The sequence below is a fragment of the Calliphora vicina genome, chromosome 5 (genome assembly GCF_958450345.1).
Source record: "Calliphora vicina chromosome 5, idCalVici1.1, whole genome shotgun sequence".
Classification (NCBI taxonomy): domain Eukaryota; kingdom Metazoa; phylum Arthropoda; class Insecta; order Diptera; family Calliphoridae; genus Calliphora; species Calliphora vicina.
The window spans coordinates 112,596,437-112,616,854 of record NC_088784.1 but is presented as its reverse complement, the minus strand read 5'-3'; the positions used below and the strand labels follow the sequence as shown (position 1 = coordinate 112,616,854).

General features: G+C 27.3%; 1 protein-coding gene across 4 annotated transcripts in view; it reads right to left on the bottom strand.

Annotated features, from left to right (window-relative positions):
• Nucleotides 1-20,418, bottom strand: part of MESK2 (misexpression suppressor of KSR 2) — a 30,947-nt gene continuing 10,529 nt past the window's right edge. The window contains exons 1-7 of one of the 4 annotated variants that reach the window (XM_065514235.1): nt 18,297-18,872; nt 8,639-8,722; nt 7,695-7,888; nt 7,486-7,606; nt 5,654-6,218; nt 5,497-5,581; nt 1-491 (exon numbers count right to left, since the gene is read on the bottom strand). In XM_065514235.1, coding sequence (XP_065370307.1) covers nt 16-491; nt 5,497-5,581; nt 5,654-6,218; nt 7,486-7,606; nt 7,695-7,888; nt 8,639-8,722; nt 18,297-18,514 — 1,743 coding nt within the window. In that variant the 5' untranslated portion in view covers nt 18,515-18,872 and the 3' untranslated portion in view covers nt 1-15. Of the gene's footprint in view, nt 492-1,183; nt 1,965-5,496; nt 5,582-5,653; nt 6,219-7,485; nt 7,607-7,694; nt 7,889-8,638; nt 8,723-18,296; nt 18,873-20,418 lie in introns of those variants that run through there. The other 3 variants (XM_065514233.1, XM_065514232.1, XM_065514234.1) reach the window with 3 other exon arrangements.

The window sequence follows — 20,418 nt, the reverse complement described above, 5'->3', positions numbered from 1 at the left end:
AATTCTTAAGATGATTTAACAGCTAACTGGCTCCGGCAGTGGATTTTCAGTAATGCGTATCTTTTTCGACTGTGAGGACGAGCCACCATTTGTGGATGCAGTTGTGTATAAAGTTCCATTAATTGTGTGCTTCTTCAATGAACATTCCTCCTCCTCATCGATGTTGTCGAGCAATTCGGAATTGTGTTCGTATAAAATATTGGCAGTTTCGTTGATTTGCACGTTACCATTATCCAATGCAGATCCAATGTCCTCGGATTCCGATGATGATGAGATGTTGTTGCAATCGTTGTTATTGTTGATGGCTGTTTCGCGGCATAGACGAGTGTTGGTGCGTATACGTGTGGGTTGTTGTTGTTGTTGCTGCTGATGTTTCAATTTCTCGGCCAAGACACGCTCCTGTTCCTCTTTAAAGTTGGCAAAGAATATATTCGAATATGATAAGTACTTGGTACCGCACGGTGATGATGCTGGTGTTGAGAGAGGCGTAGCTAAAAATTTGCATTGATATGAAGCCAAATAGATGAAATTTAAGATGTTTGTTTGCAGCGGTTGTAGGTTGTAGCAGCAGTAGCAGCAGCAGCCCATTTTTGTATTTTAAGGGATAGTAGTAGTAGTATTTGCTTTTGTTATTACGAAACTTGATCTTGATGATGTAGGTTTTTATTTTATTTTAGTTTTGTGGTGTGTTTTAATTTTAATTTAGATTTTTTTGTTTGTTTTTAGTTTATGTGGTTTATATTTTGTTAGTAATAAAAGTGTTGTGTTGAGTAGTAGTAGTATGTAGTTGTTTGTAATTTTCAAGTGTCATGAGGTTTCATTTAATTATAGATAGTAAATGTAAAAAATATGTATATTTGATTTGTATAATCTGAATGATGGATGGATGTAAAATATGTAAGTAGCTGATGTATGCAATAATGGTGCTGATGACATTTCATATTTTGCTGTTTATTAATAAGATGAATTCATAAGCCATTTATTTGTCTGTGTCTATGTTCATGTTTCTGTTTGTGATTGTTTTTTTTTTTTTTGATGAATTGATGTTTAGAAATAATAAAGCTTATAAAAGGTGCTGCTCTTTAATTAAACCCAGATTTTTCTTTATATTTTTAAACCAAAAAGGATAAAATGAAATACTTCTTTGTCTTTTTGGATTTTTTTTTTAATTTTAAACAAAATCTTTTTTATTGTTTTAATTTTTATTATTATTTTTTTTATTTTTTAAATTTTTATATAATGTAGTATGTATACAGAGCTAGAATTTTTTTTTGTTTGTTTATTTGTTAATATGTATATAAATAATGTAGGCTTCTGACAAAATGCAATTTTGTGTTAACAATTATTAAATAGAAAAATTAAAACAATAATGAATCATATAAATATCTTAAAGCCGGTGCTTTACAAGACACATACATTGTTCTTTAATAATTTTTCAAAAATATTATTTAACAAACACATTAATTAAACTTCTAAAAAAAAAGAAATGAATAAAATAATAATATAAATAATAAATACAAAATAAAACGAATTTTTTAGACTTAATTATTAACAAGAATACATAAATTAAACACAAATCATAACAATAATATTTATAGTAGTATAATTAAGCAAACAAAGGAATATGAAATAAAATAATCATAAATATGTAATAACAAACATAGGAAGAAATAATAAATGGAAAAGCAACGAAAGGAAAGTAAAGTAAAGAAATTAAAATATTTACTTTTTTATAAACTATTGTTTAACTGATTTTACTTTTTTACTTTTTAATCTTATACTTTAACTTATTTTTAAATTAAAACTGTTGGGAATTCTTTTCCTCTTGTCTCCGTCTTCATTTCATATTCAATTTTATATCGGCTCTTCGTTGCGTTTTTATTTTATGCTTAGTTCCACATGTGATGAATTACTCTGGCTTACCGTTGACAATTTGCGTCCCAACTTTTGTAAAGAACCCACAGCTGTATTGATACATACATATATTTATGAATTTTTATTTGTCCCAAAATATATAAAAAAAAAATAAAAATAAAAAAAGGATTTTATAAAATCAAAAATAATGAACGAAAAAAAATGCAACAAAAAAAAAACTAAGACTAAAAAAATTAAAAATGGAGTTTAAATTGTAAGCCTCCTAAAAGGGGAAACAAATATTAGTGCACTTCTAGGCTATGCTATATTTATGTATGTACTAAAATATATCGTTAAGAGACAAACAGGGCAGGGCGGGAAATTCCGGGAATTACAAAGAATAATATCAGGTTATTTGTACCCTAATGGTTTCGAAAATTAGTGACGACGTAATTAAAACCTTTTAGGAGACAATATTTTACATTTGAATGTCAATCAAAGATTGTGTGGTCATCAAATTAGCATTAAACATATTTCGAAATATAAAAAAATAGAGTTTAAAAATGTGCTTGCAAACACTTATAATTTGGTCTTTCTTTTACAGAAATTTTGTTATTTATTATTCCATTTTGTTATAACAAGATATAAAACTTAAAAAATTCGATTGGAAAATATTCAAGTTATTTTTGATCATAAAATTTTTTTGAAGTTCATATTGAAGCTGTCATTTGGGAACCTAAAAAAATAAAATTGGTCTTGAATTTCTTTAAGTTGTTGTAGCATTTCTTATTGCAGTGCTCTACGAAATATAATCGTCGGTATAATTGTTAATAATTTGAATATTTTTCAACCAACATTTGCTTATTTATGTCTTGTTACAATTATGGGTTACAATGGCATCGAATAACTTTACTTTATATATTTGTTTTATTTTTTTTGTCTTTCTTTGAATATCTATAATTCAGTTAATTAAATATTTGGGAATTTATTGAGTTTATGAGTTTGTTTTTAATATTTTAGGAACACAACATTTAGTAGTACACGGTGATGCTAATGGCATTGTATGTATTTATATTTAATACATTCTAGACCTATACAAGCAAATTTATTATTGGATTTTGAAATGATTATAATTGTCGTTAGTTCATAGTTTAATAATATTTTCACATGTAAAGCTTTATTGAGATTTCTCTATTGAGCCAAGGTAAAAAGGTAAATATATTTTTTGTATTTGTAGTACACAAACATAAACAAAAATATTAACAATACATCATTATATACATACCACAACATTTAGTTTGAGAATGTTTTTTTTTTTTGTTTGTTTTTGTTTTGAAAAGAAACGACCAATTGAATTAAAGAAACAATAGTAAAAATTAGTCAAAATGTATTTGCATAATCGAAAATTTAAAATAAACGAAAAGAAATATTATTTAACAGCAGAAACATACAGTTCGAAATATAAAAATAAAAATTCAAATTGAAATCAAATGAGCAAATTATAATAAAAATGTATGATTTAATATCGTTTCAATGATCAAATTGTATTTTGTTTGCAAGTTGAGGAATTATTGATGATTGTGGTGGTTGCATTTTGTATGTATATTGAGAGATTTTCGTTTGATGTTTTGAAATTGATTTGATTTGAGTTTTATTTTTTTTTTTTATTTTTTTTTTGGTTAAGAAGAAAAAAAGAAAAGAAAATACATATTTTTGGTCCAAATTACTTGAAACTTGTACTTCGTTGTTTTGTTTTAATGACATTGTGTATTGTATAGTATTGTGTATTAGAGTTTGGTGTAAATGTCCTTTCAAATATATAATAGAGTTAACAATAATTCAATTTGGGGGGGGGGGGGACTGTATAGGTAAAAAGGATTAGAAAAAGTTAACAAAACAAATCATGCTTTCGAAATCATGCCGAGAAATTTAAATATTTTCCCATGGGATTGAAATTTTAAAAATGTCTTTTAATTAAATGTGCTCGTAGTAATGTCTAACTAAACAAAAACAAATGTAAATGTAAATAATTACTAAAAAAAAAACAAATAAAACATAAATTATATCAACACTAGCGTAAAAAATTATATTGTTGGTACATTAAAGCTCAAGATTACAGCAATTTCAGTTTAGAAATTCATAATTTTGATTTATATTTTTTATTTTAAATAACTTTATTAATTCAATTTATATTTTCATACATACTTGATGTTTTATTTATTAATTTTAATTTAATTCAAAAATTTTGTAATCCTAACACTTAAAATGTCCTCTTATACAAATGTAAAATATGTAGGTAGGTAGGTAGGTAGTATTATCATGTATAAATAAAAATGTAACATAATTATTTTAAATAACAATTGTCTAACTGTCAAACAAATATTTTGTCTTTTAAATTTTTTTCTATTTCATCGAATAACGCGAAGCCAATTTGTTTTTAATATTAATATATTTAGCATATTCTTCGTATGGTTTATAATAGTATGTATGTATGTATATTTAAATAATATTTGTTTGATTGTTTTTCTTTTTTTTTTCTTTTTTTTTTTGAGATAAATTTATTTGTATATTTATGTATATAAAAGAACTACATTGAAAGCTTACAAGCTAAAGCTATATTTTATTATAGAATATATTGAATATTGGGAATTTGAAAATAAATAATCGTTCGTTTTTCTTGTTTCTTTTTGGAATGTAAAGAGTTTTGTTATTGTTGGTATTCATTACAACATAAAAACAAAATAAAAACATAATAAATTCTAACCAGAGAGATTCCATATAATTCGTTTATACAAAATGTTATATATAGTCTTTAAACTTTTTGAGATCATTTTCATAATATTCATTTTTAATATTACAAAAATATGAAGAAATCTGATATTAAATTTTTGTGTGAAAAGAATTGAATTATTGAACGATATATTAAAAAGCTGACTTTGCAATTCCATAGAACATTTAAAAAAAGTGTTTACTGTCAGCACAAAATGCCCACAATGTGATGCCCTGTAATTTGAACTAGAGTATTTGAACTAATGCAACATTTTAAACATGTTCATAATTTTTAAATCACAACATGCTAAAATAGACATCTCTCTTGGTTTAATATTAAGCAAAAAGAATAAATAAATAAATGAATTCATGAATTCAGTTGAAAAGTTATACAAGGGTTTTATGAAAACATCTCACAAGGCAGTGTGTGTGTGGGTGTGTTATTTAAAGAAACAAATAATATTTATTAAAAAGTACTAGAGATTTTAAGGTCAAGTGCTTAAACGAAAAACAAACTAAAAATAAAATAATAAAAAAAAAACTAACAAATTTAAGAAAAAGTGTTTTGGGAGTATGAAAACGATACTGACTAATGAGAAGAATGTTCTGTATATACTTTTAATTAAAACTTTTTTTTGTTAAGAATAGTTTACAATTTCGTATTAAAATGATTTAATTTTAAAATATTGCTTGTACGAACGATTTGTTTTGCGATTTTCTTTTATTTTTTTTTTGTGAATATAGTATATATTTCATAAATGTAAATATATAATTTGGTTTTGTATAAATTTGTGGTTGTGTACGATATTTAATCGAGTTACTAGAGGAATAAAAAGGACTAAAATGCCATCTAACATCTTGTCTAACACTTACCGTAGCCTTCGCCTTGTAAGAAAAGCCTAAAGGCTTCGGCCAACTTAGCTGGTTGTTCCTCTAAAACCATTGCGCAATCCGAAATCTTTAAAAAAAAAAGATGAACAAGTTTTGAAATTTTAAGGTGAAAAGTGAAAAAGAGAAACAGAAAACTCACCTTCATCCATGTCGAGTTGGTTGGATCCAAACGACCATTGAATGTTACGGTATCGTCAACATGAGGTGACAAAGCTCCAGTTATATTCATAATCGGCATTTTTAGAGTTGCAGCTGATGGTTCAGTTCCAGGAGTACCAGGTGGTGTACGTGAGATGTTAAGGTCGTTACGATGAATGTACGAGTTAATGAGCATGGCCAAGTTGGTGGGATTAATACCACGTTCAAAATGCTGTTTGTACATTTGAACTAAATCGTGATTACGTTCCTCGGGATTGCGTCCGAAATGATGCCACATCAAATAGTCAATTACACCTTGAGTCATACCTTTAGTGCGTAGATAACGGGCATTAAAACTTTGGTAGCCCCATTCAATCCATCCCGATTGCGTAGAAACACAATTAATAAGACACATGGCTCCTACTTTATCGGGATGAGCTAATGCAAAGCGTGCCAAAATATTTGCTCCAGCCCCAATACCAAAGCCAATAACCGACTTGAGACCAAAATGGGATAAAACAAATTGCAATTGACTGGCCAGATCTTCCATGGTTGGATAAATGTAACTGCAAATTGAAATTTTAAACATTTGTACATATATGTTTTAAACAGTAAACAATAAAAATGTAATTATTTTCTAATTAACTCTTAATATATCACATAGGACCGTAATTTTTTCTCATTTGCATGAGGAAAATAGGTTAGGCGATTTCACCTGTCACTTTATTGATTAAATGATTATACATATATGTCTTCTATGTGGACTACAAAAAAATGCATTCATGATGCAGATGCACTTTAGGAAATGTTCTACACCTTGAATCTTTATTTTTTTTTGAAAAGTTTTAAATTGACTAAACCACGAAATGACATTTTTTATGTGACGAGAAGTCCTACTATTTTAAATATTTTTTTTTATATTTAACATCAACATAGAGAATGCATGTGTCACAAAAAAACATATTATTAATAGCCGCAATAAAAAAAAACTCATTTGAGGATTTTTATTTTTTCTGTTTCTGTTATTTTCTACTTTTTTCAGTATCTTTCTTTATTAAGTCTATCTGATATAATGTTTGTAGTAATTTATTTGTTTAAAAAAAAAAAAAAAAAAAAAAAAAAAACAATTTCATAATAGGAATGAAACAATAACAAATTAAAATCCCATTTGATTTTATTTTAATGAAAAATTATTCAATTGCAAAGCAAGGGGCTTTACAAATTAATGATCTGACCAGCGACAAGCTTTAGGTGTCAATTTTCATAAAATGAGTTTTATTTTCTGACGGAAAAAATAAAACTCTTCAAATGACTTTTATTTTATGACGGAGAAAATAAAAGTCTTCAAATGAGTTTTTATTTATGTTTTAGATGAATTTTTATTTTTAAAGTCCAAAATAACTGTTATAAAATAACTTTTTTGGTATCACTTATAACCGTTACGGTCCCTGGATAAAATTGAGTGTGAAACATGTAGCATATTTTTTGGGTTTTAGGGCAACATTATTTGAAAGAAACACTAAATTTTTTCTGAAAATAACACCATCAAGCATCATTTATGACAGAAAAGAAAACGTAATTAATTTAAAGTGGATATATTTATATGATTTAGATTAAGTAAATTTAATTGATTTAAAAAAAATTTAAATCGTGAATAAAATCGTGAGTTTTCCGGAATTTAAAAGAATAAAAATGGAAATAAATAAATTTTTGAAGCAGAGAGTTTATTTTTAAAAATTATTTATAATAGAAATTTATATATTTTTTTTTAAATTCAAAAAAAAAATTCTGCAAAATATTAGATTTCTTAGTAAAACTATAACTTCTACTTACTCTTCTGGTAAAGTTGGGGCGCCTTCCTCTTGACCCGGTGCAGTAACATGATAAACGCAGAAATTTTCTAATAAACCTCGCATCAAAGGATAATTGAAAAATCCAGCAAAACTGGTTGCATCTTTAATGGAAACATTAATAAAAATACATATTTATGTAAAATTCTCTTAACAGTTTTCGAATAGATGTAAATGAAAATCGTAACTTACAGTTCAATCCCAAATCATGATAAGTTAAAATGGCCGGTTTCGTTGTATCACCTTGTATGGCCACTAAAACATCACCTTTATCGGTTGGTATACGCCTTTGGTCGCAAGCATCTATAATAGACCCACGAGCATGAGGGAATTGTAATTGAACAGAGCGCAGCTCAATATCGTCCATGGGATCTACAGGCATGGTTCTATACAGATTTACATTTTAATGTAATAAAAAGAAGAAAAACACACAATTAAATTCAATTAAAATTATTCGTACATTGAATTCAAAATATCGTCGTTTACAAATAAGTAATACGTCTGAGTTGGTATCTAGTAAAATAAAGAAAAACTTAAGGGTGTTGTTGTTTGGGTCAATTCAATGTTGAAATTGGGTGACTGAAAAGTATTGTTGGTAGTAGGTACTTGGTATGAATTGTTCTATAAAGGAGTATTTGGCGTCTAAAATCTAATTGCAATTACAATTTTTGATATAGTTCACTAATAATGTTATTTTTATGAATTTCTACTACTAAGGAGAATGTTTTTTCATAAAACAAATAAACAAAATGCATAACAACAGTTTATATTAAATTAAAAAATAAAAAACTAAAAAAAAACTATATATTCTAACAATTCATATCAAAAAGAATAATTTATTAAGGCTAGAAGATACTTGTTTTGGTTTTCGGTTGAAAATATAAAATTAAATTTTTTTCATTTTAGTACTTCTTTCATAACAAACTATGTATAATAAACTGCAAGCTTTTGTTATTTTTTAATCATTTAAGTTTTTTGTTAAAATAATTTAAATCAAATTAAAAAAAAAAATAAATAAAAGCAAAATGCATTAAGGTAAATAAAGGGATTGTTGAGATTCTTACATTTAAGGATACATTTGACATTTTATTATTAATTTATTTATTTTATTAATTAATTGCGTTTAAAAATCTTACCCCAGTAGACGAGCCTCCTCGGCAGTGTGTGTAGGTGCTGATGGCATCTTGGTGTGGAGTGTCTTACCCGTTTTATCCCGGTCTCTGAAATAAATGTCATGAGCATGCAAGCACAAAAGAGAAAAACTGATCAAAGAGTACGTAAAAAGACGAAAACGTACACTTAAAATAATTAATTGTTCAATCTTTGAGAAGAACTCATAGGAAAGATATTAATTTTATTAAATTTCTGAAAATAAAATCGAAGTTTTCTTTTTACCAAAAACGTTTACATCATTTTCAAACTGTTATAATATGCACAAATTGTTATACAATCATTTTCAAGGTATACAAAGCAACAATTAATTATAATCAATTTAAACACAAATTTGTTTTTTTTTAGCAATTTTTCATGCTCTTATGCAATCAGTTAATTTCACTTTCAATTTCTTATACATATGTATGTTGTATAAATCCAACTTCGATTTAATTTTCTCCAAAAATCTTAAAAATCCCTTAATTTATTGATAAAAAATTTAAAAAAAAAAATAAAAAATGAAAAGAAAAAGTATTAAAATTAAAGGGCGTTAAATAATGATTGAAAAATACTGTTTTACACTAAAAACATAAATTTCACACACATGCACATTTAAATAAATATCTTCATACGTACATACATACATACATGTACATATGTATGTAGTTAATAAATAAATTACTTACATCTAAGCAACAGCAACAACAACAAAAGATACTAGTAGTAAGTTTTACGAACGAAACAGATTAAAAGTTTCTTAAATAAATAAATGAACAAATTTCCAATCAAACAAAAAGACGTTACAAAATCCAAATTATCCTGTTTCTTCTAACACTCTACACTAATGAACAGCAAAACGGAATGAATGACAACCAACAGAAAATGAAAAATGGACGACGAAACATTCAAAGGATAATTTGCTTCATATATTCGTTTTCGCGTGTATGTAAATTTACGAATTTACAACGAACGTACGAACACACGAACACACGAATGAACAACACGAACAATCAAATGAGTCAATCGCTGCGACGCCAGCCTACGACCAGGATGGCGATGACTACTACAAATAAACTAATAACAAATTGATGTTTTTCCTCATTTTTTTTTCTTCTATTTTTTATTACTTTTTTGTTTTGTTTACTCTCAAACTATTGAGATATAATATGTAGAATTACCGTTAAAACACTAACAAAATGTCCTTTTTTCCTTGTCTAGCTAGTATTTGCTCGTAAAGTTCGTACAGCTAAGTCTGTTTGCTACACATGAAGGCGCCACTAATTCGCCACCACAAATTCAAGCTTATCCAATGACTACAGCGGAATAAACACAGTGACTAAATAAATACATATACATACACATACACATACTACCTATAAAAATACATTCATACATACATATCTATGAATATGTATATCGAGCCATAACAGTATAAAAACCCTAACCAACAATGATTTCGATTTTTCTTCTTTTTTTAATGAAAATTGTACAATTAGGGTCATGTCAAAATAACAGGTGTAAGATTTTATAGCAAAATAATAAATGTTAGCTTAAGTCAACATTGCTTGATGGTTAATATTGCAATAAAATAATGCAAACAATCACTCAATTTTTCGTTTTTCACTTAAGCTTTTTACGCTGTTAAGGCAGGATATGTTTGTAGAATGAAAGGCTAGCAGCAGAGTATGAAAAGTAATAAAAAAAAGAATTATATAAAAAAAAAGAAATAACAATGTTTTGCACAAGCTCCATGGTAACCTTTTAACCAATAATTATGACGTATTCTATCCTCACTTTTAGTGTTCGGTGGTTTGCTTCGTGAACTCTTGTTTTTTCCCTTTACTCTTTATTTGATGTTGGTTTTGTTTCTTTTCTTTTTTTAAAGAGAGCAAGAGAAATAGTAGCTGCTGTTGTACGAATAGTTTTTGTTTTTTCTGTAGTTTTTAAACGAATTAACTAAAGTAAATACGAGTAGTAGTTCACCAGGTTGTACAAACACTCATACTTACTTACATACATATGTATGTATGTATGTATGTGTGTATATTTAGGTGGACACAAAAAAATGTTGTGGATGTTCATTCCCAACTAAAATAAAATTTTAATTCATTCTCAGATACCGTTACTCGAAATTGTTAACCTGACTTCAATATTTGGTGAGCTGGGTCAAAAGATAAAAAGGTCCTTTTTTAATAATTCTTTTTACATAATTCTCGCAACAGGCAACAAATGAAATATTGGTATCATGCAAAACGTCTTTGAAAGGCAATTTCAACGCCGTATCTATAATTAACATATAAATTCTAAAATATTCGAAATTGTTTATATAAATTTATTCGAAATTCAATCTAGTTCGAAATTTATTTGAATGATGTTAGCTATATTTTGAAGACATAACAAGTTTTATCTATAAAGTCGAAAAACAATAAACTTGCGATTATTTAATAATTTTTTTTTTCTTCATTTATCTCATAAAATAAGCAAAAACATTAAACATTTCAATCACAAAGAAAACAGGAAAAATATTTTATTTTAGTTAAACTAAAATGTTTGTTCTATAACTACTGTGGTTCCAAATCAAAATCTAGATGGACAAAATTATTTGGCGCTCTTTTTATATAGAATTGGTGTATCCGATTGCAAAAAAAAAAATGTTTAAAAGATAAATATAAACTTTTTTTCAAGTTACAGTAGGGTCTACTAGATATATCAAAATCATTAATAAAAAAAATACGTTTTCCTGTGTTTGTGAAACTAAATTTTTAAAAAGATCTGTATTTACTATATTTCAAGTTACAGTAGGGTCTAGATATAGAAAATCGCCGGTGCTGGCGGCAAAAATTTTTTTACAAAGACATTCCCCAGAAGTTTCTTTAAATGATATATGTACATATATAGTCATTGGACGGGGTTTGACGGTCTTTTTTTTGACAAGCTATATAATGTTCTTAGAAAAAAAATATCAGTATATTTGAGACCCAAGTTTAAAGGACTATAACAGGAAAATGGTGAGGCCCATAAATATAAGCCTATATCAATGTTTATCTATTTTTTTGAACTTCTGGCGCTTCTGTCGAGAAAACGAATTGTCCAATTGAAAAACCCATTTGTATTGGATTGTCAGCTTCCTAAAAAACTTAGTTTTTCCAAATTCTGAAGATACCGATTTTTATAATTTTGTCCACCTAGATTTTGATTTGGAACCACAGTGATAACCCAATGAAATTATAATGTATTATGTATATACCAGTGGAAAGCTTATTAAATTCTGCTTATTTTGATAGCAATATTATAATTGTTCTGAATATATAGCTATTGAAACATTTAAATTAAATTCGAACTATATTGAATTTCGAAAAACAGAAAAAACAGTTTCGTTGAATTTATTGGTCAATTCACAAGGTCTCTTATAAGTCATATTGTCATAATGTCCTAATATATCACAACTCGGCAGCTCGGCTTAACCGACTCTTAGGCATTCGGCACAGGTCTCTGCTGGTTGGTTATGATAACACAATAAACATAGCATACAGAGTAGTATTATTTTAGGACATATTTTGCTTGAAAAGCAATAAAAACAATTGTGAAATATTAAGACATTATGACAAATATGACATGATAAGAGACCTTGTGAATTGACCATATATGTTGTTTATATTATATTGTTATTATAAACTAATTATTGTACATTAAATATTTCCAAGTCAAAATTTAAAAAATCTTAAAATGTTTGCTGAAAATTACAAAACTGAGAATATCACTTGCAAGAGAATTCAGATACGGTATTGGAATTGCCTTTCACATGACATCAATATTTCATGTTTCCTTTGCGAGAAATATGAAACAAATCCTTTAAAAAAAACATTTTTATCAGTTGTTCAAGGCCAAAAATATTTTATGAAATGGACTCTGCAAAAAAAACTAAACTTTCATTTTAGTTGGGAACATCAACACCTTAACTTTCCTGCATACAAACGGGGCCGTCCTAATGTATATTATACATCTGTATATATTTACTGCTCTATTTACATGACTGCAGAGTTACAAATACATAATAAATGAAATTAAGCATTTCTCAAGTAAAACACAATATAACTGCCTTGATTTTCAAACATGATGGGCATGAATATGTATGTATGTATGTACTTACTTACTTCCAAACACATATTCAAATCTATTCAAATGTATAGCATCGAAATAAATTAATGTCGCTGCATGTGTCATTTGTTGCAGTGTCATCGACTTTTGGCATCAAAAAACAAATGTAAAAAATGTTAAATGCTAAAATTTTAAGAAGTAAAATACTTTATAATCGTCTATATTGTAATAAGACGTCATCACTTTACTGTTTAACATTGAAAATCATGCTCTTTTGTAATATTTTTGCTTAACACTCAAATGGAAATAATTCTAGTAGTTTTTTTTCGTTATTTTTTTTCAGTAGAGAGTGACATAATTTTGTTGTATTGGTTTATTTTATTTATTGTAACAACGACCATAGTTCAAGCCGAATGAAAATAGAAAATCAATATATTCTTGTTACATTTTCTGAACCCCACACCACTACTTTGGCTTAATTTTCCTTTTAATTTAGTCGAATGTTTGGTACAAAATTCCATTGAAATACAAAATATTAAATTGTTGTGCCTACATTTGATGGCGACAAATGTTAAATGAGGGAGAATTGATTTTTTTCCTTCGATACAAATGTTAATAACCACTTGGAATCCTCTGCAAGTGTAGTTTCTTATAGCAATTCCTCCATGAGTATACACACACAAATGCAGTAAAAATTACTTGTCTGTTAACTAACTAACTAAAGTTAAAATCGTATTAATTATCCAAAAATATTTTCATTTTGTTCTTTTTAATAGCTTAATAGACAAAACACGAGTTTAGTATTTTGTGGAAGCTATAAATTAAGGTTTTTTTTAACACATTTAATTAACATTCATGTGTGAGAAGCGCAAAAAGCTAAATATGTATGTATATCTATATGAATGTATGTATGTACTCCGCGTCAAAGTTATTTTTACATTTAAATTACAATTATAAAAAAAATTGTAAAAAATATATGGTTTTATTTATTACTTTATTTTAAACGCTAGCTACCTACATTTGGTAAACATCACTATTTGTTATTTTATAGCTAGAAAATGTGTCCCGGGATTTCACATGCCGAAATTTTCCGCTTTTTTTTGCGAAATTTAATTCAGTGCCTAAAACGATTATATTTGAATGTTCCTGGCCAACGATTCCCAAATAGGTGCCTTTAATAACATACCAGTGGATTCGAAAAATATAAAATCAGAAATAATAGTTTTTAGAATTTTTAAATGTTAAAGGAAATACATATGTACTTATTGAGGGTATTCATTTCAAAAAAATGGAAAATTACACTCTGATTACACTGTGCAGCAAGAAAACCCAGCCTCAGCAATTCCAATGGGAAATGAAAGTAGACCATTAAGTAAACAGAACTGCCAAAGGGTTTTGAAAAGTTAGCTCGAATTTAATTTTCGAGCTATGGTTTCTTGTGAAAATAATTTTTGCACCGAATCATTACTTGCGATGAAAAATGAATTCATTACGATAATCCGAAGCGTAAGTGATCGTATGTGAAGCCCGGCCAAACAGCCGAATCGACACCAAACCCAAATATACATGACGTTAAGGTTTTTGGCTCTGTATTTGGTGGGACCAAAAGGGTCCTATCTATTATGAGCTGCTGAAATCTGTCCAGTCCATCACAGAAAACCTGTACCGAATGCAACTAATTCGTTTGAAGCGAGCATTGGCCGAAACATCAATTATACCATCATGAAACGCTAGGACACAGAATTTTAAATAGAAAACAAGGAGGCAGCATTACTGACATAATTTTAGCAAAAATTAAATGCCTTTTATGGTATTTGAAGTTTTAAAAGGATATTTGAACAAAATTTTATTCCAGTATCCTCAGAAAATGTTTATTTGGCTCATTTCTAAATTAATATCTATTTAAATAAAATACATATGTACTTTAGGGTGGGTCGATTTTGTCACGAAAAATCGTATAGCAGAAACGCATTCTACGGAAAATTCTAAGAAATTTTCGCAAAGAAACCATAGGTCTAAAATCAAATCCTATCTTGGGCATTTCGTCTTTTATCCAATGAAGATATTCTAATTTTTTATTATTTTGGAATAGTTTATTTATTTATTAAAAATTAAATAAAATGTTTAGTACCTATTAAAGAAGAGTTTTTGAATGGAATAAAATTAAAAGAGTTTAAAGTTCTCATTTCTTAGAAAAAAAAAAAAACAATAGTAACACCCATTACTTAACATTTTATTTGATTTTCCAAAAATCACAAAATCTTCATTGGATAAAAGACGAAATGCGTAAGATAGGTTTTGATCTTAGACCTATGGTTTCTTAAGGAAACTTTCTTAGTATTTGCCGTAGATTTCGTTTCTGCTATACGATTTTTTACTTTTAAATCGTCCATACAAATCGACCCAGCCTAATCTATATATATTAATTTATTAGTGATCACACTTATTTTGCCACATATTTAACAATGTGAAAGCATATTTAGAGAGATTTATAAGTGTTAAAGGGATTTGTGGTGTGAGTCCTATATGGAAACTGTGTTATACCCATTCTTTAAATATATAGTAATGTGGTGTATTTGTTACAAACCTTAGCACAAACTTAAATGCCCCCGCAATGGCGTTGTAGGATACAATAAAAAAAACAATACATTATTTAATGATATATTCAAATAAATTGTATTTATTTTATGTATTTAGTTTTCCATGACTGTATTTGTTCTTGCTGTTTGGTAGTAATATTTTCTAAGTTCGTTACTAAACTATAAACGTATCTACTACACATTTAGCCAAGAACACCTTGACGTAATTTGTATATGAACTTATTTGCATTTGAATTTGATGATATTAACGTACTATGTAGTTACTATATTTTAAACCAGTAGTAATGTGGGCTAATTGTATGTAACACACATTATGTAAGTAAGTAAGTACATATATATTTTATACAATGTATTTTTGTTTCGTGTGATTTTCTTTTCTTGGGTTCATTTTCTTATCGATCTATGCATATGTATATTATACACTTTTTGACGTGTCATTAGCCAAAAAAAAAATAAATAAAAATAATAATTTATTTAAATAATCTGCCAGTTTTAAAAAGAACAAAGAGTTTGAGCTTCCAAAAAAAATAAAAATAATTTTATATTATGACAATTTCTTAATAGGTCAATAAAATTTAAATGGACAGAATTTGAAATAAAATTTGAATTATGAATTTGAGCATTCTTATATGTAAAGCTGCATTATTCTTTGTTTCTTTAATATCCCTGAGTGACGCAAGAAAAATATTTATTTACACCTAGTTTGTTTGCCCTTGTTCAGTTTCCCTCTCTCGCAACAATCTGTCCAGTAATGGAAAATATTAAGGTAAACAGGTTTTATATATTTTATTTTTTATATTTTCTGTCCAAATTCAGACTTTATTAATGGTGTGTTGCTTTTGCTTTTATTTTTGTTATTTGTTTATATATTTAAAAAACAAACAAAATAAAATAAAAATTAAACTGTCTTTAGCAAAACTCAACTGATTTTAACCAGTTGATTCCTGATTATACTTGATGCTATAATTGAAATTATCATTATACGTATTTAAATGTGCATATTTTAAGTGAGTAAGAAACAATATTGTATATATGTAAATGCATATAAATGCAATAATAAATTCATTGGCCGGCTAAATGGAAATTACAGTCAATATTTTATTCAAATATGTAGTTTCCTTTTTACTACAGATTAAAAATGGTTTGTAAATGATAATGATGCAAGATATGTAGTATTAAAAAATGATTATGAAAAAAATTTAAATGAAAAAGTTTCATGTGAAATTTTTGTAAATTTTGGTTTTGGCACATAATTTCTGAATGAGTTGTAATTTCGTATTTATAGTATTGTATTGGTACAGAATATTAGCTAAGAGTCGTTATTTCTGCCTGGGTAATTACGTATGTATGTACTTGTATTATTTAAAGTTTCTTCTTTTCCTTTTATTTTTTAACAAACAAAAATTTTACCCGTTCCAAATTTGTTAAAACTTGATACGGAGGTTCTTTATGGTCATACTAAATTTTAAGTTGGTCAAATATTTTAAAGTTTGACTTTTATCGATGTTCAAAGTTCAAATTTTATATTAGAATGGTGTAAAATCGCTCAATTTCAATTGCATATTATAACTTTATAACCGCTTATCCAAGTTTTACAATAGTTTCAAAATATTTTTCTATTCAACATAAGATTTTGGAATAGAAAATAATATCTTACATTTTTTAAAAATTCTCATCAATTATAAGCAGCTCACTTGGAACCACTCAAAAGTTGATCCAGTTGTGATACCCAAGAGTAAACCAAGAGATAGCTGCTGTCTTATTCGACATTTGTTCTTTCCAAATTAAACCAACCAGATTATCGGATGAAGCAATGTATTGTTCTTCTAGACACGAGAGCAAAGGCATATTGGTTAATTGTATGGTTAACATGAAGTCTAGTATTTATAATAACACCACAACAATTAAAATTAACTCATAATAGCACTTGGGGTTAAAATGAACCCCAAATTTTAAATGTTCTATTATGTTCTCAATAAATCCCAATGTGATGATCAAAAAATTAGTTTAACAAAATTTTTCAAATTTGAATTTGGAGTTTTGAAATTTCCGTTAAAAAATATTTTTTTTTGGTATCCTACGAAGACAAAAACTTATATATAAAAAAAACCTATAGGTATAAATGGAAATGGATAACATTTATACAAATATTATCGTATATTATTCGTCCCAGGAGATTTAACTGTGAATTGTTCAATTCACGAAAATAATTTATATTTATGGATTTCTTTATAATTAAAATTACAAAAATTTATTAGAAAATATAATTAACTACTATGTTTAAAGGAATTGTTGTACAATGTAAAATTGAAAGTTAAATATTATTAGTAGTAGTAGTAGTAGTTATTTAAAAAATAATTAATTTATGGGAAGGAAAACACATGTTTATTTATTAAACAAACATTATTACATACATATACAAACATACATACATATGTATATAAGTTTGTATTGTAATAAAAATAATGTGCAAGTAAAGAATTCAAAATGTTACTTACTTCAGTAGAAAAAGGAAAACAAAAATAAAAAAGCGATATAAAACGAAAGCGTTTAAAATCAATAATAAAAAAATAATTGTGCCAAAGAGATTTGTTGAAAAATTCATATTTAGTATGCAATACAATTTTAGTTTCGGTTTTTGAAAATGATAACGACAAAATAATGATAAAAAGAAATACTTGCCTATGGGCAGAATGACTACTTGCAACACTCTTTTGTAAATGAAAGCAAAATAAAAACGGAAAAGGAAAAGAAAAAGCGTGTTTCGTGAAAGAAACAACAAAGTTTTCGGCAATACTATGCAATTATGTACGTAGTCATAAAACTTATTTATGTAGTTTAAAAGAATGAATTACATACAGAGAGAGAAAGAGAGTGAGAGCGAGGAAGAATGACAATGAAGAGAGAGAATGAAAATGAAAATAAAAGAAAGAAATAAGCTTACCTTGAACCAATTATAACAGGTTGACGACCACTATTATTGAGCAAATCATCTGAATCTTGACCATTATTTGTGCCCACAACTTGACCAATGGCCCGTTTAACGGACTCAAAGACTGAAACGGGTCCTGTGGGCTCTGTGGTGGACTGATAAATCGATTGGCCATTGTTATTGGCACCACTACCCTCTAGGGAGATATAACCACCTTCTGCCTGTGGCATGATTTTCCAATTTTGTTTTCTCTGTCTTAATTTCTTGTTTATATAATTTCTGTGTAGTTTTTAACTGTGTCACTGGTGTAGGAGTTGACAGTTGTATGTGAGAAATAATACTGAAATGTTTGGAATTTTTAGTGGAATAAGGTGAATTTTGTTGAGAGGTCGGTCGGTTAATTGTGTCCATACAACCACAGTTTGTTGCCCATGGCAGTCAAACGTCAAAGGGGGTAGTAGTGGAAAGTGTGAGCACAAGAATTGGTTGGTGGTTGATTTATTTTATTGGTACGTTGGATTGGATTCAGAGCATGTAGTTAGTTTGGTTTTTGTTTTATTTTTTTTTATTATTTGTTCCATTTGATGATACGTACGGACATTCATTCATACATATTAACAAAATATTACATTCACATTTACATTTATTTAGCATTTTTTTTTTTGGTTTTTGTAAATTTGTTTTTTTAGCAGGCATAAAAAGTAAAGATGTATTTTTTTTTTGGTGTTGTTTGTAGTTGGTATAATATGTAGTTGTTTGCAGACCAAGCCATGGCGGTTGATTAAGTTTATTATTTATTTAAGGTGGTAGATAGAGGTGGTGCAATTCATTTTTATTTTATAATACAAAAAGTGTATTTCATGTTTTATTGTTGATACAGTACAACAAACATAACAGCAAAACAAACAAACATACGCAGTTAATCAGTTTGTACAGATTTCAAAAAAAAACATTTTCAAAATGCAAAATAGGTGTTGCAGCGCATTCAAAATTTTTGTAATTACAAAAAATTTAATAAAAAATTTTACATAAAATAAAAGAAAAAATAAATTTATATAAATATAAATAAATATAATAAATATGTTATTAAGTATCTAACTAAATAATAAGAAAGACAATTAGATATTAGTTTATTGTGATTAGAATTAGTATTGATTGTTAGTCTACAAAATATTAAAAAAAAAAATATCAATACATGTGGTTAAGGCAAATTAGACGTCACTGGCGAAGAAAAAAAATCACTGTTATTCATTATTACGTACTTAATGTTAATACATATGTATGTACATTTTTTAGAAAAAAGAAAAGATATTTTTTTTACAAAATTATCTTATCACACTTATTTGTTTTTAAACAATAACACTTTATCGTTTAAAAACAAAACTTTGTGTAGATTGCAAAAGTGGAAGAAAATGAGCGGCATGTGTGTGAAATAAAGAAATTTGTATGACCCACCCAGCCAAAAATTTTTACTGACTTGCAATGACTGAACTTACTTTTCAATGACTACTGCATAACATCTGCATTACATAGAAGTAGTTTAGTAATGAAATTCAGAATTAATTCATAATAAATTTCATTCAGTGAATGATTTTTGTTATTTCAAATCCAAATTGATTTAAAATACTTTTTCTTCATTCATGTTTTTTTCTTATTATTAAATCAATATCTTTAAAGACAATTAGTAATAGATTTAATAGTAATAACTTATTTAAGTCCCTATTGGTAAGCGAACGTGTCTTGCCTCCAATGACATAACCCAGTTAAAATGCCAATGTGTGAGGAGTAATTATATTAGCATTTTAACTTATTACTTTTATTTATAATTTGTATTTTTAAACGTCCATAAATGTTCTCAAACTCAATCTGCCATTATTTTAATCTAACTTTTAGATCGTTTTTCACCATGAGTGTAATTTCTATATTCTTGATTCTTATAGATAGCGGAGTCAATATAGCTATGTACGTCTGTATATTGAAAACAACTTTTCGTAGCCCACAAATAACTTACATAAACGATTCATACATCAATATATAAAATCGGGAAAATCGGCCCACAAATGGCTATCTTACTAAGATATAAGGAAAAAACTAGGACAACCTCGCTTGTTTACCTATTTTTGATCAATATCTG